Source organism: Sciurus vulgaris (genome assembly GCF_902686455.1).
Source record: "Sciurus vulgaris genome assembly, chromosome: 3".
In the NCBI taxonomy this organism is placed as follows: domain Eukaryota; kingdom Metazoa; phylum Chordata; class Mammalia; order Rodentia; family Sciuridae; genus Sciurus; species Sciurus vulgaris.
Genome location: NC_136463.1, coordinates 67,596,367 through 67,622,286, shown reverse-complemented (window position 1 = coordinate 67,622,286; position 25,920 = coordinate 67,596,367). Strand labels below are relative to the sequence as shown.

The window sequence follows — 25,920 nt, the reverse complement described above, 5'->3', positions numbered from 1 at the left end:
CAAACATATGAAAAAATGTTCATCATCTCTTGCAATTAGAGAAATGCAAATCAAAACTACTATAAGATTTCACCTAACTCCAGTCAAAATGGCAATTATCAAGAACACAAGCAATAATTAGTGTAGGCGAGGATGTTAGGAAAAAGGTACACTCATACATTGTTGGTGCAGATTGGTGCAACCACTTTGGAAAACAGTATGGAGATTCTTAAGAAAACTTGGAATGGAACCATCATTTGACCCAGCTATCCACTCTTGGTTTATACCTAAAGGACTTAAATCAGCATACTACAGTAATGCAGCCACATCAATGTTTATAGCAGCTCAATTCACAATAGCTAGATTGTGGAACCAACCTAGATGCCCTTCAAAAGATGAATGGATAAAGAAAATGTGGTCCATATACACATATACATTCTTAATGAAGAATGAAATTATGGCATTTGGAGGTAAATGAATGGAACTGGAGAATATCATGCTAAGTGATATTCTAAGCCAATCCCAAAAAACCAAAAGCTGAATGTTTACTCTGATAAGTGGATGCTGATCCATAGTGGGAGGCGGATAGGGAAGAATGAAAGAACTTTGGATTATGCAGAGGGGAGTGAGGGGAGGGCTGGGATGGTGGGGATGGGAAGGACATTAGAATGAGGCAAAGACATTATTACCCTATATACATGTATGAAAATTTTTTTTAAATTAAAAATAAATTAACTACTAAAATAAACCTGTGAAGTAGCTGTTATTACTAGCCCATTTCATAGGTGAGAAGACTAAAGCACAGGGAGGTTAAAAAATTTGTCCAAGGACATGATATAACTAGTACGCTTTTTTTAAAGTGGAAGGAAACACACCAAGATGTCAGTGGTGTTTTTTCAGAATGCAGGGTTAAGAGAAATGAAATGACAAGACCTTAACCTAATAGTGGCAGCTCAGTTGAAACCAAGAACAAACTCCAGAATAATTAATAAAAAAATATTGTTGGGGCTTGTGGATTGGTTGATTCCACATGGGGTGGAGGGAGAATGGGAAGTCTGGCTTCAGTGATTGTGTGGGCATACTCACAGTGGTAGGAAATATAAAAGATAGGGAGGTTTGGGAGATGATGCACACAAATTTGTCAGGCTGACATTTATTCTAAGTGTTTATGAGATTTTTTTTTTTTCTTTGTGGTTTTGGGGGTTGAACCCACAGACACTCTACCACTGAACCACATCCCTAACCCTTTTTATTTTTTAAAATTTGAGACAGGATCATGCTAAATTGCTCAGGCTAGCCTTGAATTTGCAGTCCTCCTGCTTCAGCCTCCGGAGCAGCTGTGATTACAGTGTGTGCCACTGTGCTTGCTAGTATTTTTTTTTGTTAATGTATTAGGGATGGAACCTAGGATCATACCAATGCTAGAGAAGCACTCTACCACTGAGCTAATCCTCAACTGGAAATATGTAAATTTTAAGCTCAAGAGAACTCAGGTCTGGACTTGAGCCTATCCTCATGGAGCTGGTAGTTAAACTGAAGAGAGTGGTTGCCATTATGCAGAGAAGGGACTGAAAAAGAAAATAACTGTGAGCCAAGGACAGTACTATGGAGAACCCCAAGATGACAACAAAATAACAAATAGAGGCTAAATACATGTTTGCTTTTCAAATTAGATTTCATTGATGGGAAGCAAGGTAGCATGGAAGTAGCATGGAACCCACAATGTGGGTTCAAATCTAGCATCTGTCACTTATTAGTTTTTTAACAGTTCTCAATTTAGTACCTATGAAACATGAATATGACCAATACATTATTCTCACTGTTGGGAGCATTAAATGGATTAATCCATAAAAGCACTTATGTGGCAGAGCGCCTAACATGTAACACAGACCCCCAAAATATTAGATAATCTCACCAATGAGTACACGAATCATAAAATTGTTTTTCATTGCACCATCATATTTTACTAGTTGAGCAAATGGTCAGGAAGTCTGTTGGTCAGCAAGAACCAACAAAAGTGGGAAACAACTGTATGAAAAAGGCACCAAAATAATTTACTACTAGAAACTCTAGAACTGGTATTTTCCATGAATTTGTATGGTACAGTACAAGTAAACAGGAGTAATTTACTTTAGTTAAAAGAATAACTGGGAATTACACACACACACACACACACACACACACACACACACACACACATGTTTCTATAGGAGCTACAAGACTGCATTATTATTATTTTCTTTTTTTCTACTCTAAATAATGTGGAGCAACTAGCTCCAGTGCCTTGCTCAGAGTAAGGTCTCAATAAATGTGTTGACTGAAGGTAACAAAGTCTCACTCTGTCTCTGTCTCTGTCTCGCTCTCTTACACACACACACACACACACACACACACACACACACACGTGCGCGCACCGAGGCAGAAGAATCACAATTTCTAGGCCAGCCTGGGCAAATAGGGAGATCCTGTCACAAAATAAAAAATAAAAAGGGTTGGGGATGTATTTCAATGGTAGTTTCTCTGAGTTCTATTCCCAGTAAGGGGTGGGGTGGGGTGGGGTGGAGAAAAAGAGGGAGTTCATTTCTTACGTCTATTAAACATTTCACTATTTGAAGAATTATACACTCACACAAAGAACAAGTAGACATGCACTACGTGTTGTTATTTGAGATGTCTCAGAGGAGTTAGACTATACAGCTCCCTCTCCCAAGAGTATCTACCGCATATTTGAAATTCCCAGCCTTATATGCCCTCCTTTGGAAAAAGGTCTTGAGTCCGCACTAGGGCCATTAAAATGCAAATATGTCATCCCTAAACGGGAAAAAGCTTGGAATCTAGTAGACACCGACATCTTTATCAGCTCTGATGTATTCACAAGCTGTCTGTCCCGGGGCCCAGGAGTCGGGTAAAGGAAGAGCGGATTTTGAGCTGAAACAGTGGACTCCGCTGACCACCGGCTCCGCCGCAGGTCCGGCTATTGCGATTAGTCAAACAAAGGCAGCCCAGCGAGGGCCCGCAGTGAGGCGCAATCTCTTCCTTGTTCCCTACGCCCTGCCACCTCGGCCCTTCCAAAAACCGGTCGGCTCAGGCCAGCCCAGTTGGGCCCGGGACAGAAGGCGCACAAAAAAGTTAATTCTCATGCTCTTTCATTAATGCAACCTCCAGTTCCCTAGCACATGGGGGCTGGGGAGGTGGCAAAATCGAATTAAAATTATAAGTATCTTTTTTGTTCTTTCGGTTCAGCCAGTTTAAATTCCATGTAATCTTTTGGCTGGAGGTTAATATGTATTACACAATTTGCTTGCCCTTCGCAAGGCACGTCGACTTATAAACGGCAGGTTAGAGGCAGTGAGAATGTTCCTTTTCGGCTTTCTGCTCCTCCACCTCCGCACTCTTCCGACCTCACCCCACCCGTCAGTCCTGGACAACGCCCGCGCGCTTCAGGCCTGGGCCGTCACGTCCCGTGCGCCTGGAGGAGGAGCCGTTGGCTCTGACGTCACTGGACCACGCCCCCTCCGCCCAGATATCACCCGAACCGCCCGCCATCTTGTCTCAGTGTCTCGTTTGCGTCGACGGCATTGAGTCTGCTGTTATTGTCTGTAGGCGGGAGCCAGGGTACAGGATCTTTTGTCTGTGTTTGACTCCGTAGTTTGGTCCAAGGCCTTCCGGTGCTTTCCCGGGGCAGCCACCAGAAGCCGAAGCGGCCGCCCCCGCCCCACCCCTCAGTCCCGGGACTCGGGAGGGAACGAGCCCGCGTCACGCCCCTCAGCGTTCGCCTTTCCCTTCTCTGTCGTTGCATCTGCATCGTGTCCCCGGAATCAGACGGTGCCCCATAGATGGCCAGCTTTCCCCCGAGGGTCAACGAGAAAGAGATCGGTGAGGAATGGGACGGTGGGTGAGTGCGCGGGGCTGAGGAGAAGTAGGGACTCTCCGAAAGAGGTTTCAGAGGAAGCGTCTTAGTCCAAGGGAAGAGCTCTAGTGATCGAGGTGGTGACAAGTTCTTGAGCTAAGAGGAGGAAGTATCCTCGCGGGCGGGTGATCGCCTAGGGGCGAATGGGACCAGCATTATGCGGCGCCTGCTGGGCGCGGCGCTGAGGGACTGGACTGTAAGAGCGGAACCTGGGTGCGTGCGGGCGAGCCCCGGGCCGACCCCGAGCCGGACTCCGGCTTATTGTGTGACCCAGCGGGCGCTCACCTCCCGGACCCCAGTTCATCGGAATTCGGCGCAGGTCACTTATCCTGGGAGTCTCTTGGCTCAGGGCTTGAGCATCGAATGGACTGGGAAATGTTTATCTCAATGGTTACTAGCGTCTCAGGGACTCTTAAATTTATGATAGGGAAAAAAATAAACTTGTATGTTCTGACCTGCAGTGAAAGGGAGAGTGTTCTATTCATCAACTACTCCTTAATGAGAAATGTGCCTGCAGAGGTGGCAACGGCCTGGAGAACGCAATATTTTTAAAAGTGATGTGACTTGAATGAAAGCGATTAAAGACTTTTTCAATTATCTTTCAAATACATATGGGAGAAGCAGAGTAGGGTGGAGTGACAGAAGAAAGACTTATCGAACAGAAGAGCAAAGTTTGAAAAGGCTTTCTAAAAACTGATCCAGTGGCCCTGCTGATGGCTGAATACTGGGAATTTTGACCTGATGATCATAGAAATGAAATCGAGTCTGGGTTGTACTAGCATACAGGCAAACTCTTTAATATTAGGGACTCCTGTTGGAAAGGGAGACAGCTCTGACAAGAAAGTGTCAGGCTGGCACATTGGAACAAAAGAAAGGAACTAGTTTTATTGCTGCTTGTAGGAATGGTCTGGCGTTTAGGAATATTAATTGGAAGCATCTTCGCCCTGTGATAAGAATGAATTAAGTGAAAGCACCATGGCTCTAATGATATACCTAGTGCTGTTTGAGGGTGGATAAATGGACAGAGTTACGATGGAACCTTTTAATGGCTGTCAGGCTCTAAACCAAGGCTGAGGAATGCATTTACCCTTTGTCCTTGTAATCTCACTGCCAAACTGAAGTCGGGTGAACTGGGTATTGAAGGTTATGGTCCAGACATACCTAGTGGCTCAGTTTAAAGTATTAACATTATTTTAAGTCCTCTTAAAATACATGAAACAACTTTTGTGGCTGTTGGGTGCCTTACATTGACTAATATGCTTAGTAGACACTGATCTTAGTTTAACAGTGTTAATAAAAATTGGCAGTGGCCCCTGAGCAGAGAACCTTTGCATTTCCTGCTCTTGAAGTAAGTGTACTTCTTTACCAGTTATTTCTAAAGAGAAGGAGAGGAACTCAAGTAGCTAAAATGTCCTTTATCCTGTATGTCTGTAAATTTCTGTATTAAAAAAAAAATCCTATTGTAGAATTTTGAACTTTCATTCTCTTAGGGATAAGGTTGAATGGCTGATTGGGAGGTGATTTTAACCCTGGTTTTAATTACTCTTAAACATACTGAGAACACAGTAAATTCCTGTCCTGTTTTAGTTTTAACAGTATGTTAAGACTAATAATTATGTTTTTTAAAAAATTTTTTTAGTAGTAGATAGACATAATACCTTCATTTTATTTATTTTTATGTGGTGCTGAGGATAGAACTCAGTGCCTCACACATGCTAGGCAAGCACTTTACCACTGAGCTACAACTCCAACCCCTAATAAGTATGTTTTGGTCTGAAAAATTCTTCAAATCGGTTCTTTGGTTTTCTTCCCCCTCTGCTGCACCATAATACTACACGTGAATGATCTGCATTTCATATTTATGTATTTTACTTAATCTTGATAGCCCATTTAAAAAACTTTCCTAAGGAATGAAGAGAGAGCCACTTAGCATACCTGCACACGGTAGAATCATCCTTTAAATAGCCCCCCCCCCCTTTTTTTTTTTTGGTACTGGGGATTGAACCCAGCAGTGCTTGACCACCAAGTCACATTCCCAGCCCTTTTCTATTTTTTATTTTGGGAATGGGTCTAAGTTAAGTCCCTGGAAGTACAGGCATGTGCCACTACCATCCCCAACCCTTTTTGTTTTTATTTAGAGATAAGATCTCACTAAATTGCCCAGACTGGCTTTGAACTTGTGATCCTCCTGCCTCAGCCTCCTGAGTGGCTAGGATTACAGGCATATACCACTATAGTTTTGACTTCTTAGGTATTGATTGTAGCCACACCAAGTTTGCCTTCTTAAGTACATACTGAAAGTAGAGGCAAAATTCCACGAATGATTGAAGAATCGTGAATGTATGACTGGGGCTTAACTTCCTTGAGCTCCTGCCATCTTTCAAAAGGCATTGCACAGATCTTCCCTTTCTGGTTATGAAATTGTAGTGAGGAATGTGAAGAAGGAGCTATATCTGGTTTGCTTGGTTCAGTGGTGACTCATATGTTACTACTCTACAGATATAACTAATGCAGGTTCTGTCTTATGGTACATTATTCATAGCATGCAGCTTTGGGAAAAGGTCATTAAATGATATTTTGGGGGCTGGGTTGTAGCTCAGTTGTAGAGTGCTTGCCTAGCATGCATGAGGCACTGGGTCTGATCCTCAGCACCACATAATAAATAAACAAGTAAATAAAAGTCTTGTGTTCATCTACAACTAAAAATGTTTTTTAAAATGATGTTTCTTAGAATGCCAACATTAAACAGTTCCAAGTACTATAAATGTTTTGCCAATGTGCTTTAGTATAAGCCTGGTGCTAGGTTTATATTATACTGGTTAAGTATTTGAGTGCTTAAATTATTTGATTAAAATGCAAAAATCATTTTATATGTCTCAGTCAGCAAGAAATGAAGTATTAGTATTTTATAGCGTCACACATTTATTTGACATTTTTGTGGCCGGGTGGGGTACAGAAAGTCCAACCCAGGGTGTGTGCTTTATCCCTGAGATACATCCCCTGTCGTTTTTGTATGAAGAGAGGATCTCCCTAAGTTGCTCAGACTGGCCTTGAACTTAGAATCCTTCTGCCTCAGACTTATGAGTCAATCAGGTATGGTGGCAGTTTTTATAATTGCACCATTTCTTGAATTTCTGTATGTTTGAGAACAAATTCAAATTAGCTTATTTCATGGGATTTACTATTTGAACCAGGTTTTTTTTTTTTTTTTTTTTTTTCCATTTTTAATTTATTACCACTGTGTGTGTGTGTGTTTTCAGGGATTATACCCAGGGACTTTTAACGACTGAGCCACATCCTCAGTCCTTTTTATTTTGAGACATGAGCTTGCCAAGTTGCTGAGCCTGGCTTTGAATTTGTGATCCTACTGCCTTAGCCTCCCAAGTTGTTGGGATCACAAGTGTGCACCTCGCACTCTACTACCACTCTTTATGCAGTGGAGTTCATGATTATGGCCAAAAGGAAAAATAGAATGACCTTAAAACATGGACTAAGATGAGCCTTGGGTAGGAAATTTTGTATTCACTTAGTTTAACTGGGGGCTTTCTCTTTTAAAGATAATGCTTCCATATTTTCAGTTGTATTTTAAAACTTGCATCACTTGCTTGTAAACTTGGCTTTTTTCTCCCAAAATGTATGGATGTATGGATTTTTAAAAGATTGGTTTGGTTACACAGAAAGTTAATTAAAAAAAAAACAAAAAAACAAAAAAAAAAAAAAACGATTTAGGCAGAAGTTGCAAATTCAGAGACCAGGCATGTAAAGAACCTAGTAAAATGACCATGTGAGACCAGGGGCTTAGAAAAATATAAGGAAACCTGGAGCAGCATGCCCTTCCTGAGGTCATTTGTATATTTAAAAAATCTTTCTGCAGATGTCTGAGTATTACCAGTATGTGAATTTTCTATTAAGAAAGTCATGTGACTGCCATATCATTAATGTTATCTTATGCTCTATAAATACAGATGGAGTGAGTGGGGATCTTCATTACCTTGATTAAACCACACCTGAGGTATTGTGTGTAATTCTTGGTGCCATTTTTATGAGGGCCACTACCACCTGGCCCTCTACCAGTTTTATGAGGGCCACTACCTCATAATTTAATTTATGAAATTAAATGGAGAATGGACTTGAAACTTTATAGTCCAAGGAGTGATTGAAAGAACTAGAAATTTTTAGCCTAGTAAAAAGACTCATTCATGGCTGCCTTTTGTATGTTATATGTCATTTGAGATCAGGATTTTTAGGTTTATTCTCTTAGATTGGAATCAGAACTGGGTGGAATGGGTAGAAGGAAGATTTGTGTTATTAAAAAGAAAATTTTCTGCCAGTCTCAGTGGCGCATGCCTGTGATTCCAGCACTTTGGGAGGCTGAAGCAGGAGGATCACAAGTTGAAAGCCAGCTTCAGCAACTTAGCAAGACCCTGTTTCTAGATAGAACGATAGATAGATAGAACTGGGGATGTAGTTTAGTGGTTAAGCACCCCTGGGTTCAATCTCTGAATCATTTAAAAAAATTTTTTTTTCTTATAATCTCGCTATACCAAAAAATAGAGTAATCCTTATTCTTATCTATGAATGTTTTAGAAAAATAGATATTAGATTTTTTTGTTTGATTTTATATTTTAATCATACTAATTTGTTAATGTATCAAGGAAACTGGGCAGGGAACATCTAAATTACTTAAGAACCAGAGTTTATACATGTGCTTTCATATTTGTTCAGTAAATATTTACTGAGTTCCTATCTTATGGCAAGTGCAATACTAGCTATTGACGGGAGCACCCATTCAGATGGAAGTGCCACTGAACGTTTTAGAGGTTTGTGAAAGTATATCTAGCTACAGGAGTATAACTGGTATTTGTTTTGTTTTTGGCACTGGGGATTGATTCCAGGAGTGCTTTACTACTAAGCTATGTCCCCAGTGTTTGTTTGTTGTTGTTTGTTTGTTTGTTTTTGCAGTGCTGGGAATTGAACTCAGGGCCTTGATGCTTGCAAAGCAAACACTCTACCAATTGAGCTTTCTCCCCAGGCCCTGTTTTTTGTTTTTGTTGTTGTCTTTGAGGAACAGTTTTGCTAAGTTGCTGAGGTTGTCCTTAACCTCCTCAATTGCTGGGATTATAGGTGTATGCCACAGTTCCCAGCTATAAATGGTTTTTATTTGATCTGCAATACATAAGATTATATTAAAGTTCAGTTGTTGGAATATTTAAGCCAAAAGCATATAAAAACACATTGTGGTACGCTGTAGAGTTGACCAACCAGCCTATAAGAAAAAAGGAAAAATAGCAAAATTGGAATGAAGACAAACCTGAGACAGTACTGGTGTTATGCCAAGAAAGAAAGTCCTTTTCCAAAATTGAGGAAATTTCAGCTGAGTTTGCAGTCAGAATCATGTTGATCTAGCTTTTTGTTAAATATGAAACTAATATTATCCCTGGAAATATACCAGCTTTTGTTATGAATGCAAAATTTAAATAACATTAATCAAATTAAAAATTATGAAATTATTCTTTTTAAAAACCAAAATAATTAGTAACATTTTTGTATCAGTTTGGGGCCCACTAGGAAGGTTCTTGAAGACCACTATTTTGAGAATTACAAATCTAATACCACCCCTCCCCCACATGCTAGGCTCTACCACTGAGCTACATCTCCAGCGATTTCTTTTCTTTTTCTGGGAATTGAACCCAGGGGCCTTAATCACTGAACCACATCCCCAGCTCTTTTAATATTTTATTTAGAGACAGTCTCCCTGAATTGCTTAGGGCCTCACTAAGTTTTGGAGGCTGGCTTTGAATTTGCAATCCTCCTGCCTCAGCCTCCTGAGTTTCTGAGATTATAGGCATATGCCATCGCCTCTGGCAGTATATAGTTTTTGAAAGCTAGAAAACTTAATTTGGAAGATATTTTCCTTACAAAGTAACTTTTAGTAATCTCTTGCATTTTAAACATTAGTAATTTGATGAGAGCAAAATACAATGTAAAATTAAGATCTTAAGTAATTGCTAGCCTGAATTGCTCACTACATTATTATTACTTGATTAGTTTTTTTCATTGAAACTTTTGTTTTTGGTGGTAGTATCAGGTATTGAACTCAGGAATAATATTCTACCACTGAACTACATCCCCAGTATTTATTAATTAATTAATTAATTTATTTATTTATTATTTTGCAATAGGGTCTCCCTGAGTTGCCCAGGCTGGGCTTGAATTTTTGATTCTCTTTCCTCAGCCTCCCAAATTTTGCAGATTACAGGATGTACCATCACACCTAGCTTCATTGAAACTTTCTTAAAAAAAAAAAAAAAAAAAAAAACCTCTTACACTGGGAAATTTTAGGAAAATCATTTCACCAAAACTCAGTGATAGTTACTATTGTTAAGGGAATTTCACACTGAATAATACTTCTGCTTGGTGGGTGAACAGCAGACTTCCCTATGCCTGTCTAAAAGAAAAGAGAAAAATCAGTGAATCCCAAAGTCATGAAAGTAGTCTCAAATTCATATGATATCCTGTATTTTTTCTTTTTAGTGAGATCACGTACTATAGGTGAACTTTTAGCTCCAGCAGCTCCTTTTGACAAGAAATGTGGTCGTGAAAATTGGACTGTTGCTTTTGCTCCAGATGGTTCATATTTTGCTTGGTCACAAGGACATCGTACAGTAAAGCTTGTTCCGTGGTCTCAGAGCCTTAAGAACTTGTAAGATTCTTTTTTCTTGTTTTGTATCTTTTGCCTGTCTATGGAATTTACTTTTATCTCTCAATGTAGAATAATAAAAACCTTTTGATATTTAAATTTTCTCTTTATAGACATTATAAATGTGTCTTAATCTTAGGCTATGTGAAGAATTGTCTGGCCTTAGTTATACATTGTAGAATATTTTCTCATATTTATATGTATATACTTTTTTTCTGGGTGTTAAAGGCAGATTAATTGTGCCTTGTTTGTTAGGTGACCTTCGTTATATGACGCTTTTTGCACTCGCTTTGGATTTCACAACACTTAACTGGATAATATTGGTATATAAATCACATAATTTTTAAAATGTACTTAACCTCTCTTGGGCTTGAGTTTGAATATTTGTTGGAAGTAAGTCCCATTGTCCCAGATGTGGAACACCTATAAAAACTTAAGTGGTACAACAAATGTACCACTTATGGTAACTTTTTAAAATAATGTTTTTAGTGTTCTATTCTTTTGAGAAAAATACTAGGTGAAAGATTAGAGCATTTGAAAAAATATAGATGAAACACATATACAGGATATATAAACTCTAGATTACGATTTTCAACCTCTTTTAATGTACCTGTGTCAATTTTGTTAAAATATTCACATAATTGAAAACTTGGGACTTAATGGATCAAATTACTTGAATTTTTTTATTTGTACTTCTGCTTTTAGGTTAAAGGAGTCCCAGGTGATATAGTGATTTTGAGGAAAATTTGGGAGGCAAATGAGTTATAAATTGCTTTATTATTGAATTTTTTCTCAGCCATTGAGCATTTCTATTAATGATCTGAATTTACTCAGTCATTCCCTGGTAGTTCAAATAACAAACTTTCCTCTTTCTGTCTATAGGATTCTGTTGTTAATCAGGATCATTATGATCAATATTGAGTTTATCTTAACAAATATTTGTAATTAATGTCTACAGGAGTTTGGAGTAAATAATAATTCAGTTTCAATCTGGCTTTTCCTTCAGTCTCTTACATGGCACCAAGAATGTTACTAATTCAAGCAGTTTAAGATTGCCAAGACAAAATAGTGATGGTGGTCAGAAAAATAAGCCTCGTGAACATATTATAGACTGTGGAGATATAGTCTGGAGTCTTGCTTTTGGGTCTTCAGTTCCAGAAAAACAGAGTCGCTGTGTAAATATAGAATGGCATCGATTCAGATTTGGACAGGATCAGCTACTCCTTGCAACAGGATTAAACAATGGTCGTATCAAAATATGGGATGTATATACAGGTATGGATCCATAGTTTAAAAGCAAACTTGATTACTTTATGATGCAGGACACTACTCACAGGCATTAGAATATATGATTTGAGGATTTTAACATACTGATAAGCAAGAATTTATATTATGAGTATTTTATAATTGGCCTGAATAGCATCCTCAGCTCATGGTTTTAATTTAGGAAAACGGGCGAGTTCACACTGCTTCATAACTCTTCAGAAAATATTACAGTAGGAGGGTCTAGGAAGTGTTCAGTTAATTATCATTTATATACTAGTAATTTAGTTCATGGCTCAAATAGCAAGGTGTTTTCTCTCACATACTTTCTCAATGACAGCTTAGAGACTTTCAAGGCAAATCAGGTTTTAACAATCATTATCTAACCCTTGAAAGGTTTTTGTGACTATTTATCTAAAGTCTAACCAGGTAGGTTGAGAAGTTAAATTCTTTGGACAATTAAAGAGAAATGTTTTGTTCATTGCCTAGAACAGTTTCTGGCATATAGGATGTGCTCAAGAATGTAAAAGAATTTAAAAATGAACATTGAAGCAGGACATACCCCAGAACACAGCAAGTGATACTAACACTGAATGGGGATAATGAGTCAAATTTTGAGTTGTTGAAAAAAATTTGAGCATGTAGATTTTCTAGAAAAGAAAACTGTTAATAATAGATAAGTAAAGTATATTTTTCTACTGTGTTCTAAAATTAAGCTTGTGGAATAGTATGTATCTTTTGGAGAGTTTGATATTCCATTAATAAACCAAAGGCAAACAAATACAAGCAAAGGAAAAGTGATTTAATGTTTTAAAACAAAAAAAAGTGATAATAATGTTTACTGCTCCCCCACTCCTTCAGTATTGGTCATTGAGCCCAGGGGGCCACTGAGCTATATCTTTAGTTCTTCATTCCTTTTTATTATTTTGAGGCAGAACCTCCCTAAGTTGCCAAGGCTGGCCTCAAATTTGCAATCCTTTTACCTCACCCTTCCAAGTATCTGGAATTATAAGGGTGTACACCCGTGACTAGCTGCAGGAACTTTCCTTTTTATTAAATTAACTTGGTCCAGGAATTTGTTTAGATTTCAGGAATTCCCTTTTAATATTCTATTAAGGTTAGGCTTTACTATCCTGAAAATAATCCATGAATAGCTAATCCTTACAGGTAACAATAATAGCACTAACAAATAAATATTTTATATTTGGTAAACCAGGGAGGTGTCCAAGAATTTCTAGAATAGTTAGCAACCTGTTTTTCAAAAGTGGAAGCTGATAAAAAGTATTATTATTGTCTTTTTTTTTTTTTTTAATCCTCTCATCACATTTAGGAAAACTCCTCCTTAATTTGGTAGATCATACCGAAGTGGTCAGAGATTTAACTTTTGCTCCAGATGGGAGCTTGATCCTTGTGTCAGCTTCAAGAGACAAAACTCTCCGAGTGTGGGACCTGAAAGATGATGGTATGTCTTTATTTCAGGCTGTGAAAAATTACTGGTGTTTTGGTATTGCTGTTGAGAGGTATTGGGAACACTGGGGGCATTCAGCTTTAAAAATGGCATCTGATCCAAGTCTCCTTTTCTTTGTTCAATCTTTTGGTCCCTTTCCTGTATACGTTAAAGAAAAACATAAATGTGAGCCAGAATAGGAGCCAGTAGTTACTTTACGTGAACAATCTGAAATTATTTAGAAACTAACCACACAGATCTGTATGAGCTATTTGAAGACAAAATCTGGATCATTTTAGGGTTGTACATAACAGGTCTGTTAGTTTATTTCTTTTTATCTTAGGGAGGGTTATTAATGTTCATTATTTACTTAGTGAAAATTGTAAGTAGATCGCGAAGCAACAAATTTAATAACTTAATAAAATTCAGATTAAAACATGATTTACATACCAGAATTTATAACACTATAAATACTAATAAGCATAGGATAAGAAATTCTTTTATAAAAAGTTAAAAAAAAATCACCCTCCAATATATTAAAAAGATATATTGATGTCAAGTACTCAACTTTTTCTAAAACATGGTATTCGTGTTGCTTACGAAGTTTTGGAGTGCTTACCTTGTTTGAGAGGATCACAGATGAGTATCTCTTCCTCTTTTTTGTGTGGTGCTGGGTGTTGAACCCAGGGCCTCCCACATGCTAGGCAAGCACTCTTGCATTGAGCTATTTCCTTAGCTCCATGAGTTTATTACATTTTAAACAAAAAAAATTTTTTTTTTTTTTTTTTAAGTAGGACCTGTTGGCGCTCTTAACAGCATCAGACTGGAAGTGACAAATTTGCCTAAGAGTAATGGCATTTTAATTTAATGTAGTAGGAAACAAACCCCTCAGATTTAGAGCCATTCCAACTGATGGATAGTAACCATTGCTTGATAAAATATGCCAACATTACCAAATCATGAAGTACCTTCTCTGCATTTTATCAGTTCTCAGCTATTTAGGAACAAAGAATTAATCTATATGACCATATAGCTGTGTGCTGTGGATATAATATAAACAAAGACTTTGGAGTAGAATATAGGTTATTCAAAATGAAGGAATGAAAGGCATTTTGAAGATGTCTTTTAAATGTGCTATTTTAAGTCCCTTCAATTTTAGAACAAAGAAATTGGACTAAAAGAATTCTATCTTCTGTAGATGAAGGGTCCCAGACATTTTATTAAAGGGTTAGACAGTAAACATTTTTGGTTTGTGGATTATGCTGTCTCTGCCTTAGTGTAACAGAAGAGATGTCTCTGGAGAAGGGTCCCAGGAGTTCCCAGAGGAGAGGGGGATTTCAACTCAGGATCACCAGGGTTCTTGGCATTTGTAATGAAAAGAATTCCAGCATGAGACAGACAAAAGCAGAGACAGAGTTTTATTTAGGAAGGTAGATACAAATGGAAGGGAGAATGTGGGCTATTTTGAGAGTGAGAAGCCCTGCCTTTGGCTGGGGGTCCAGTATTTATAGAAGGGCTGTATCAGGGACTTGACTGAAGGTGGAGCTGCACAAATTTGGGACAGTTTTCCCAGGTCTTGCCTAGTTCCCTCATTTTACAAGAGCCTGGACTGTCTGTTGCTCAAGATTTACCACTGTGCTTTCTGCATCTCAGTGGCTTGTTGTTCTCATTTAAGATTCAGTATGTCTCTTCATCCTGAATCCCTATCTCAGTAGCATGACATAAACAAATGCGCATGATTATACTTGTGTAAAATTTCATTTACAAAAATAAGCATGGTATATATTGCTAATTTCTGTTGTGGATGCATTGCTTTCAGCTGTACAAGTTTGTGATATTGTGTTTACTGCCATTTTTTAAATGCTGCTCATTTGAAATACATTCTGGGGTTGATATAGATACTTCTTTTGTCCAGGAAACATGATGAAAGTATTGAGAGGACATCAGAACTGGGTGTACAGCTGTGCATTCTCTCCTAACTCTTCTATGCTGTGTTCAGTTGGAGCCAGTAAAGCAGTATGTGTCAAAGTTCTTGTACATTTATTGTGAATTGGATTATAATAATGTGTGCATAATCATTTTAAATCTAAGAAAGCTATTGGGTTTGCTCGGTGTCATGAATATCTTAAATGTTTTATTTGATGATGGGGAGAATTTGTATGAAGGAAATTAAATACAGTTATTGATTGTGAGGTGAGAAGTTGGATTGCTCTTAGAGATATTTATAAAATGAGGGATGTCAAGTTTATTTTTTGTAAGATTTAGGAAAGTTTATTGTTATAGAAGAGATATAGTCTGTATGTTAAGGCATTCTCTTGCTAATTATTTTCTTCTCTGTTGTTCTATTTTTTTTGTCCAGTTTGCTGTTTTTAAAGTTTTGAGTCCCAGCTGGTCCTGGACATTTAACTGAAAAAAAACATAATAATGAAAAAAATAATAATAAAAACAGCACTCATGTATGTCCTCGAGTGAACTGTAAAAGAAATGCGATATTGTCTGTCTTACATAGCATACCTATAGACAATTTAAGTAACATGACTCTTCAGAAGGTTATTCTGATTTATAATGATCTCTGTTTTAGTTGTTTACAAGCTCTGTGTTAGTATAGCTAAAGAGATCTTAATAATTAAGCTTCAGATATTTATGAAATGGTTGAAGTCCAAATACATGTGATGATCACAGTAGACTCTGAATTAATGGGGGAGGGTGGAGGCTAGTTAAAATGCATTTTGGTTAGCCAAGAGGTTTGTTAAAATGATAGTTGCAAATTAGAACAAAATACTCAGTTCTTTAAAAAAAATCATAGAAGAACAAAGCTAGATGTTGACATTGCTATTTTAGGCTGTGTGTTTTCCATATGCTTCTTGCTTTCCCTGTCACAGGTGGTGGCAGCAATATTGGTGTGATTGAGGTTATGCTGGCACCACTCGCACACAGGCGCACAATGGTGTTAGCTGGGCAGAAAGAGTGGCATCTCTGGCTACCGGGCTGGGGGCGACCTTTACCATAGGATGAAGTAACCTTGCATTCGGCTGCAAGGTGTACTGTACGTACACAGGTGCTGGTCGATGTCCACTTTCTGCTTTTCTTTCTTTCTTTTTTTTCTTTTTTTTTTTTTTTTTTCTTTTTTAAAGTAATTTCCCCCACAGTGAAATCCACTGACTCCTTTGAGTAAATTGATCTTCCAGTTTGGTGGAAAAAGGAGTCTGACAAGTGAAACCAATTTAATGTAAAGTAATTGGCTTTTGGATGGTTTCTCTGTAATCTTTTTTGGAATTCTTTAAGTTGCTAGAAATACCTTAAGATTTTAATCCAATTTAAAATTTGTGCTTATTTTCCTTTGGAGTAATATCTTGTGTCTGTGCAGAAAAAAAAAAAAATAGTAAAAAGGATTGCTTTATTCCAAGAGGAGGAGAGATTGTCTTATTAGGATGTTATAAACCTCCAAACTTAAGTTTAAAATGACAAACTGAAATAAACATTAAAATCCTATTTAGAGCTATTCTGCACAGTCTAACTATTGATGTTTAAAATCTAAAACTGTGAACTTGTTCTTAAGTAATTTAACCGTTTTACATTGAAAATGACTAATGGTATTTGGTTTGGGGAAAGTAAGATTGGTAAATATTAATTCACAGAAATGTTGTAATTGTATTATTTTCATAAAATAGCATTTTCATGTTGTAATGTGGTTTAACATCCTTATTTGCCAAAGAAATTTCATTTGGCTGTGAAAATTCTCTTTGCTTGCAGTATCTGTTTCTCTTCCTAGGCTCACGTTGGTGACCCAAGCCTATTGTAAACAAGTGATTATCTCAAAGGGAGATGCCAATGGAGTAACAATTTGTTAACCTTACGTTTTCTGTCTGTATATTTTTTAAAAATTTGGTAGTTTCTGGAAAAAAAAAAAAAGAAAGGGGTTGGTAGTTCTTAACCCTATTTATGTCTGTATATTTTAGTTAATTTTTTGAATAAATGAATTTCAGTATAACTTTGTGGTTAAATTGCATTGCCTTTATTTTATGCTTAGGCTTATTTTTTAAATTAACATTTAACAGAAACATTTGAAATAGAATTTGCATGTCTGCTTTAATTAACTTAAAGACTGATTTTTTTAATCTATGACACTGAGCATATTCTTTAAATTACTCATAATTTAAAATGTTTAATATAATAATTAAATTTAGCAGTTTTAGTTTAAGATGTGCCATTTTGTCCTCTGTGTGTCTGAATGAAGCTATAACATTTGCCTTTTTATTGCAGGTTTTCCTTTGGAATATGGATAAATATACCATGATTCGGAAACTAGAAGGCCATCACCATGATGTTGTAGCTTGTGACTTTTCTCCTGATGGAGCATTACTGGCTACTGCATCTTATGATACTCGAGTATTTATCTGGGATCCATATAATGGAGATATTCTGATGGAGTTTGGGTGGGTACAGCATGAACTATTTTAGTATGTAATTCATCAGTGGCTATCACAGTAACTTTTAAGAAGTTACATGTCTGGGCATGGTGGAGCACGCCTGTCTGTAATCCAAGCAGCTTGGGAGGCTGAGGCAGGAGGATCATGAGTTCAAAGCCAGCCTCAAAAGTGCTAAGTAACTCAGTGAGACTCTGTCTCTAAATAAAATACAAAATAGGGCTGGAGTTGAGTGCCCCTGAGTTCGATCCCCAGTTACCCCCCCCCCCAAAAAAAGTAGTTGTATGAATAATTAGAATTGCTAATGTGAAATATAAAATTAATCTGTCATAAATTAAAATTTTGCTATTATTAAAACTTGAATAATGAAGAACTTTAGATACAAATTCTAAAAATAAGTTTGGCTTTCGTGATATAGTTCTTCCTATTTAACAGTACCTAACTCTGTAGAAATAATAATTATAAAATGTTTGTGTTCGGGAAAATTAGCTAAAACCAAAGTTGGACTTAATTGTGTTTCAAACCATGTTGTGGAAAAATGATTAGTAATTTTTTCGGGTTCTCTTTCATTTAATTTGACTATATCAGCCATACTCAAGTTTTCTGGGTTGTATTTGCTAAGACTACTTTAAACCTTATATGTACTTTGTACCTTGGTAGTTTTGTTTCTTGAAGTGTCTCTGGTAACCACTGAAAACATGTATTTGACTTTAGGCACCTGTTTCCCCCACCCACTCCAATATTTGCTGGAGGAGCAAATGACCGATGGGTACGAGCTGTATCTTTTAGTCATGATGGACTGCATGTTGCAAGCCTTGCTGATGATAAGTAAGTGTGTGAATTACAACTTGACTTTCATATTACCTCTTAAAGATCTCTTTTCATTCATCTGCTTAATGAAAACACTCTTAGGTCATAAAACCTTTCTGCAGTTAGGGTTTTAAGGTCTAGACAAGAAGTTAAGAGATATTGGTATGTCTTAAAGAATGTTGGTCATACTGTCTAAACGGTATCCATGTAAACCAATGATAATACATGCCTTTCCTGTGTTCCTTGTTTGACCGATGAGACAAACCAGGCAAATTTTTAATTAGCTTTTAGCCCAACTCAGAGGTTTTTCTTAAAATAATATAAAGGGTATTTCTAAAGTGAAATAGTAAATGAATAATTTATATCCTGTGCTATTGAGGTTAGAAGATGAAATGTCACATGAAAGGGATGTGCTGCTTATTGATAAGCAGAAACTAGTCACAGCCATTCCATTTTTCTCATGGTTTACTCATGCGAGTTCATGGATATAGCATTGGGCAGTTTGATCATATCATGTCATAAAACTAATCATTATCTTTCCAGAATGTTAGCAAAATAATGGTGGGAGTTCTTTTTTCATTGACCAACAACCATTGTTTTCCTGTTTACTCAAATTCTGAATATAGTTCTCTTCTATATTTCCTGGCAAACTTTACCTGGGTATAAAAGCTTTACTTAGAAAGACAATAAAACAGATTCTGTTTAAAGTCTAAGAAAGTAAGGAGAAAAGCTTGTAATATTTGTAAACATTTCAAGTCTGAATACTGGGATAAAAAGGCAGCCATCCAGTGTAGTCTCTTTGGAGTTGATCCAGATCACTGAGTGTTATATGTCATAAAGTATTTTATAAAGTAAGGTACCATTATTACCCATTGGAGTGATTTGTGTGTTTTGGGGGTGGGTGGTTACTTGGGACACAGTGGCATTTCTTTTAAAAGTTTTCTTTTACCTTAAATTTTCTACTAGTTACTCATTAGATAATATATTTTCCTTCCAGAATGGTGAGATTCTGGAGAATTGATGAGGATTATCCAGTACAGATTGCACCTCTGAGCAATGGTCTTTGCTGTGCCTTTTCTACTGATGGCAGTGTTTTAGCTGCTGGGTAAATATGTATTTCTCTTTTCTTAAAAGGGCAAATAAGGGCTGGCAATGTAACTTTTAGTTACATCGCTTTCCTAGCATGTGCAAGGCCTTGGGTTTGAGCGCCAGCACCACCAAAAATGGGCTGGGCATAGTGTCACACACCTGTAATTCCAGTGCCTGGGGAAGCTGAGGCAGGAGGATTGCAAGTTGACACCAGCCTTGGCAACTTAATGAGAGACCCTGACTCAAAAAAATAAAAAGGTCTGGAGATAAAACTCAGTGGTAAAGTGCCCCCGGGTTCAATCCCTGGTACCACAAAAAAAAAGGGGAGGCAGGGCTGGCTAAGGTCGCTTTTATATAAAGCAGCCAGTAGTTTATTGTCAGTAAATCTCCCTTAAGTGCTCTTTACACTATTCTTATTAGCTGGTCATTGAGTACATCATTAGTTGGTTCTTAATTAGGTTTTTTTTTTGAAATATACAAATAATAACATAACGTTGCAAATTGTATTTAAGTACAGAAGGTTCTTGAACTTTCATTGATGCAGTGGCTCTTTGCTGACAATGAAGAGTTCTACAGTTTGTTTGAAAACAAAGTTTAAAATGTACTGTACTTAACTAAAAAAAATTCAAACACTTCTCATGCCAGCTGACCTCCCTTTTTCCACAACTAAGAAAGGCAGCAGAATCTATATCACTATATACAAAAACAAGACAACCTGAAGCTAAACGGATGCCCATTGCAGCATCAAGAGGTCCAGCCTCATAGTGCATGCCCTGAGAGTTTTTCTTGGTTGTTTTGTTCTTCTTATGGATTATAGATATGTACACTTGATAACTGAGGATTTCTAGCCAATAACCATATAGTTAACACCACCTTATAAATTTAAAAAAATGCCAGAAACATCTTCAAATGCCTTGTCACACCAACAGCAAAATGCACAGTGAGGAGAACAGGAAGGAGAGTGCCTTTTCATTTTAAAAATATTTGGAAATATGTACAATGTTTGGAAATATTGGTACAGTTTCAGGGTGCTCTGGACACCCAGGGCCACTTCATGTAAACCACTGACAATTTCTAGAGCACTTTGAGAGAGACTACAATATGATCTTGATCAAATTCTGTAACTGAACCTAATGAGAGAAACAGACACATCTCAAATGATGTGTGTCAATCACGGCACTCCCCTACTCTAAGGTATTTACAAGGAGAGGGATAAACAGTTTTTTATCCATCCTCCTCCCCTTCCTCCTATTCCACCTTTTTCCAGGCAACTTTAGCAGGACCCTTTGCGCCATCAAACTTTCCTTTAGACTTATAGTCATCAACATCTTTCTCATATTTCTCCTTCAGCCTTGTAGCCTTAGTGATGTATGGCTGCTTTTTGCTATCACTTAAGTTATTCCACATCTTGCCCAGCTTTTTGGCCACATCTCCAAAGGGGATACCAGGATTTGTGGACTTGATCTTGGGGCGGAATTCTGAACAGAACAGGAAGAATCCAGACGGTGGACTTTTGGGGGCAATAGGGTCCTTTTTTTTTCTTGCCTCCTTAGGTGGTCCATAATCCTTCATTTCCCGATCATAGTGCATTTTATCCGCCTTTGCCATTTCATCAAATTTAGATTTCTCTTTCCCATACATTGTCTTCCACCTCTCAGAGCACTTCTTGGAAAATTCTGCAAAATTGACAGGAACTTCTGGATTTTTCTTCTTATGTTCTTTTCTGCAAGTCTGCACAAAGAAGGCATAAGCAGACATCTTGCCCTTTGGTTTCTTGGGGTCACCTTAAGCTATGCTGACTGTTTTGTCTGGGCAGAGCAGGGCACTCACTATGCGTGGCTCAGCACTCCCCAGCCTCAAGCTAGCTGCTTCCATGCCCACGAGATCCCACTCCTTAATTAAGTTTTAAGGTGCCACTTGTGATTCTATATATATATGTACAGGTCTTGGTAGTTGTTTGAGCTCTAGGGACATTTCAGTACATGTAGTTGGGTGACTGAATTTGTGCTTTTTTGTTTCTGTTTAGGACACATGATGGAAGTGTGTATTTTTGGGCTACACCAAGGCAAGTTCCTAGCCTTCAACATTTATGTCGAATGTCAATTCGAAGAGTAATGACCACACAAGAAGTCCAGGAGCTGCCAGTTCCTTCCAAAGTTTTGGAGTTTCTCTCCTATCGTATTTAGATGGCTCTGCCTTTCCTAGTAGTGGGAATTGACAGAATATACTTAACAAACCTCAAGCTCTACTGACTTCAAGTATCTGTTTTTAAAGGTTTGAAAGAATTATTTAATTTGATACATTATGTGCTACATTTTCATCAGTTGAGCTTCTAAAATATTAAAATATTATTTATAGATTGTAGGAGAACTTTCTGAACATATGTGTAAATTTTTTTTTTTAAGAGTAACTGTGAAAACATGCAGACATGTATATATTTAGACATAAGCTGCTATGTGTTAAATGGACCCTTCCTTTGCTTTTCTAATTTTTAGTTCTGGCCTGTATATATTACTTCTGTAGAGTCACAATAAGTATTTTTACAGTAAAGTATGATTTTTTTTTTTTTTTTTTTTTTTTTTTTTTTTGGAACACCAAGTTAGATAGTAAATTTCCACTTAAGGCTAAATTGCCTCATACAAAATGAATTTGGTTGGGGGGTGTGTGTGTATTTCAGACTGACCTGCAAGTGAAACAGTTTTCATACATGGAAAAGGATTTTGTTTTCTTTAGGGATGGTATCTGAGAGGAGGAGTTTGAATGTGACACTACTTAAAAAAAGAAAAGAAGAAAAAAGAGCCAGGATTTAACTTTAAAAAGGGTATCTTTCTTTTTCTCCCCTAAATACTGCTGTGAGCCTTAATGTAAAAAAACAACTTGCCTCCTTACCCCTATGCTATAGAGAATTATACATTTTAGTCAATTTGAAATATCCCTTTACTGTATTATTGGTAAATATTTTGTTTGTACTAAGGGACAACTATTTTAAGACCCTTTTTTTTTTTAATATTCGGTGTTTCTGCAGAGGATGATATTGGTGACTTGCCAAAGAGAAGCAATATAGTATATCTGCTTTTACCTTCTGGTATTTATCTTATCTGCAGATATTAAGAATGTATGCATTACATAAAATGCTTGATTATATATTTTTTGTTGAGTTTTTTTTTTTTTAATTAAAGACTTGTGAAAAACTTTGTTGCAAATGTTTCTTAAATATGTTGGAAGGGTTTGTTTCCATTTAAGATCGATAAAGCAGCACAAGCAAATCAAGCAGAAAAGGGATAGAGAAACAGTGCAAGACTAGGGCATTGCATTGCCCAGGCTGTTCTTGAAAATGAGAACTCAAGTGAATTCTTCCTTAGCCTTTGCGTGCTGGTGCTGCAGCTGCTGGTGTGCTCAGCTTTGGGTATTGCAGTAGAATTAATTCAGTGCCTCAGGAGTGTAACAACTTTCATATTGTTTTGTTTTAGGAAAAGTTGTGGTAATGCTTATTTTCAAAGCATAGAAAAGCTGTAGAGCAAAGGAAAATAACGACTAAGGAAAAGAAAAATGTGATCTTTTAGGGGGAACTAAAAGGCTTATAGGAAATCTGTCTGCTTGAAGTAGATAAAAGTCTAGTAATTTGCATCTTTTGAGAAGGTTAAAAAAAAAAAAAAAGAAAAACTTTATTAGCTGTACATGATAAAAAGACTTAATTGTTTCCACTGAGAAACTTGAACAACTTACAGTTCTGTTAGCAGATTTAAAAAATTATATAGTGGGTTATGAATTTAAAACCCAGGAGAAAATCTGCCCAAGTAACTACTTGAATGTTATCTCCATTTTGCAAAGAGAAGCACAAAAGGTGTCATCTTTCAACCTCTTGTGACTTTTTAAAAAATTTACTTTGTAATGTATCTGCTTTATAATTTTAAAAGATACCATTACTTATTCTCCACAGCCTTAGATTATTTACTTTCAATACCAACATACCTAATCAAGTAAAGATACTTGATTAGAAGTTACATTCTGTTTAAGATGTCCATAGTTGTTTGCAACTGAATTAAACTACTTCCTATAACAACGTATTCAATCATTTGGTCAGAAGATATATTCCTTTTGAGATGTCCTTAATTGTAATTTTTTTGTGAAAACAATACTGCCAATATGAAAGTAAGATTGCAGACTATATAAGTCAATAGAAACATGCTTGACTTTTCCATTTCCTTTTGGGAAGAAGGTACAGGATAATAATACTTTAGATTAAGGAAGATGTGGTTGGGTTCTTAACTTGGATCAGATTTCTGTGTGTGTGTGTGTGTGTGTGTGTGTGTGTGTGTGTTGCTGGGGATTGAACCCAGGGTCTTGTGCTTGCAAGGCAAGCACTCTACCAACTGAGCTATCTTTTCACCCTACCTGGATCAGATTTCTAACTGCATGATTTTAAATTGTTTCTCTTACATTCTTTGCCACAAGCATGTTATTTGAACAGGCAGGCTATAATTTATGTTCAGATTTGGTTTCCTGTTTTAGTACCTGATAAGGGTGCATTTGAAAGTATCTCTTGTACTCAGCAGCCCAGCTACCCTTTCAATGAAATCACCTTAAGACCTATAACTTGATCTTAGGTTGCTTTATTTCAAGTTGATGATCCTTGAAATTCCCTGCATGTTTGTGATTGAGATAAAGTTGGATTCAACTGGTTTGCACTGCCCTCAGGACAGTGAGGCTGAAAAGGGTTAGAAGACACTAGCATGTTTCCTGGCTGAGGCAGTGACAGAGGCAGAGAACTTGGATGTCATCCAGTCAGCACAAGGATAAGAAAAATATAAAGCATGAGAAGTTAAACATTGTCTCATGAGCTAGAAACCACAGTTTCCAGTGAATCCAGCTTCCAGCTTAAGAATAAAGATTTGTAGGTGAAATTTTATCTAGTATAAGTTCTCACCAGGTTCTGGCCTAAGTGCATTTTAACTATAGAATGTATAGATTTTATAAAAAGTACCAAAGTAGGTTACATAGGAGTTTATTATTGGATGTCAGTGATAAAATCAGATAAAGCATCGTTTGGAGAATACTGGGTTTTTTGTTTTTAAATCGTTTCCTCAGGCTGTAGCTCTGTGGTGGAGCGCTTGCATAGCATGTGTGAGGCACTAGGTTCAATTCTCAGCACCTCATATAAATAAATAAAATAAAAGGTCCTTCAACAACTAAAAAATTTAAAAAAAAAATTCTTTCCTCTCAAAAAGAAATTATTGCAGCAAACAATAAATGACACTTGAAAGAATGCTCATCCTAACCTTGGGCTGTGTTTATGTAAGGCATTTGGAAGGAATGACAATTAAACCGCCCTTTGCTAGTAAAACTTGATTTTAACCAAATGCAAAAATCTGGTCTGAACCAGGTGGTATATAGTTGGGTAGTTTTGTGTGGTTGTCATTTGACATTTATACAGGTTAACGGTTAAGGAATCAGAAAAAGATTGATGTAACTGAAATTGGGGAAGGAAAAATGTTTAATTTTTGTTAACTCCAGCATTATTTATTACTATTAGAGACCACAATTGTGATTATTGTTGTTTAATGGCAGAAATCAGGAATTTTCCCCACCTATAGTCCCACAGAGAAGCTGCTTTTCTGGTTTGAAGTAAGCCCTAGGCTTTTGTTAGGAAAACCTATAAGACAACGTTGTCTGTCACTTCCTATAGTAACTTTTGTTTTTGTTTTAAATGAGGCTGGAGTACTGTACTTTTGTTCTTCAAAAATAATGTTAGGGCTGGGGATATAGGTCAGCTGGTAGAGTGCTTGCCCTGGGTTCAATCCCCAGTACCACACACACACACACAAATAATAATGTTAAACTAGGACTGGGCATGGTAGCACATACTTGTAATCCCGGCAGCTCTGGAGGCTGAGGCAGGAGGATTGCGAGTTCAAAGCCAGCTTCAGCAACTCTTCAGCAAGACCCTGTCTCAAAATTTTAAAAAAGGACTGGGGTTGTAGCTCAGTGGTTAAGTGCCCCTGGGTTAAATCCCTGGTATTTAAAAAAAAAAAAGTATAAACTCCTGTCTGGGTTGTACAGACAGTTGCTGGGTAGATTTCCCTGTAGAAGTATTTTTCAGGTCAAGTTATGATGGCCTTTGTACAAGTTTGTGGTTCTCACAAAGCCTTTAGTGACAGTTACAAATGGGCAGTTGTATATGAGAACCCTTCCTTCATAACCTCTTGGGTTTATTTGTTTTTGTGACAGTAAGTATCCCATCTTGATTCTGACAAGGCTGTCATATGTTTCTCCTTATTTGCTTTTTTGAATATTA

The 25,920-nt window shown here is 37.1% G+C and overlaps 2 protein-coding genes and 1 long non-coding RNA gene across 6 annotated transcripts; 2 read left to right on the top strand and 1 right to left on the bottom strand.

The window, feature by feature from the left end:
* The first annotated feature begins 3,527 nt into the window (after positions 1-3,527).
* WSB1 (WD repeat and SOCS box containing 1) lies at positions 3,528-22,819 on the top strand. 4 transcript variants are annotated; one of them, XM_079130296.1, is made up of 9 exons: positions 3,528-3,855; positions 10,424-10,592; positions 11,596-11,864; positions 13,183-13,314; positions 15,215-15,315; positions 17,563-17,735; positions 18,441-18,554; positions 19,534-19,641; positions 21,652-22,819. In XM_079130296.1, exons 1-9 carry the CDS (start codon positions 3,816-3,818, stop codon positions 21,809-21,811), a joined length of 1,266 nt encoding a protein of 421 aa, XP_078986422.1. In that variant the 5' UTR covers positions 3,528-3,815; the 3' UTR covers positions 21,812-22,819. The 4 variants fall into 4 exon arrangements, with proteins under 4 accessions (XP_078986422.1, XP_078986425.1, XP_078986424.1 ...); XM_079130299.1 differs by lacking the exons at positions 3,528-3,855; positions 10,424-10,592; positions 11,596-11,864 and adding an exon at positions 16,182-16,345 and having other exon boundaries at positions 13,278-13,314; XM_079130298.1 differs by lacking the exons at positions 3,528-3,855; positions 10,424-10,592; positions 11,596-11,864 and adding an exon at positions 16,182-16,357 and having other exon boundaries at positions 13,278-13,314.
* LOC306658008 (high mobility group protein B3-like) lies at positions 20,408-21,500 on the bottom strand (the record flags this gene model as incomplete). The annotated part of the gene is made up of 2 exons (XM_079134646.1): positions 20,408-21,409; positions 21,473-21,500. The coding sequence occupies 2 exons, from the start codon at positions 21,498-21,500 to the stop codon at positions 20,874-20,876; spliced, it is 564 nt and encodes a 187-aa protein (XP_078990772.1). The 3' UTR covers positions 20,408-20,873.
* Positions 22,820-22,937: 118 nt separating the features above from the next.
* On the top strand, positions 22,938-25,665 carry LOC306655645. The gene is made up of 2 exons (XR_013762306.1): positions 22,938-23,928; positions 23,988-25,665. It is a non-coding gene; the product is annotated as an uncharacterized lncRNA (long non-coding RNA).
* Positions 25,666-25,920: the final 255 nt, after the last annotated feature.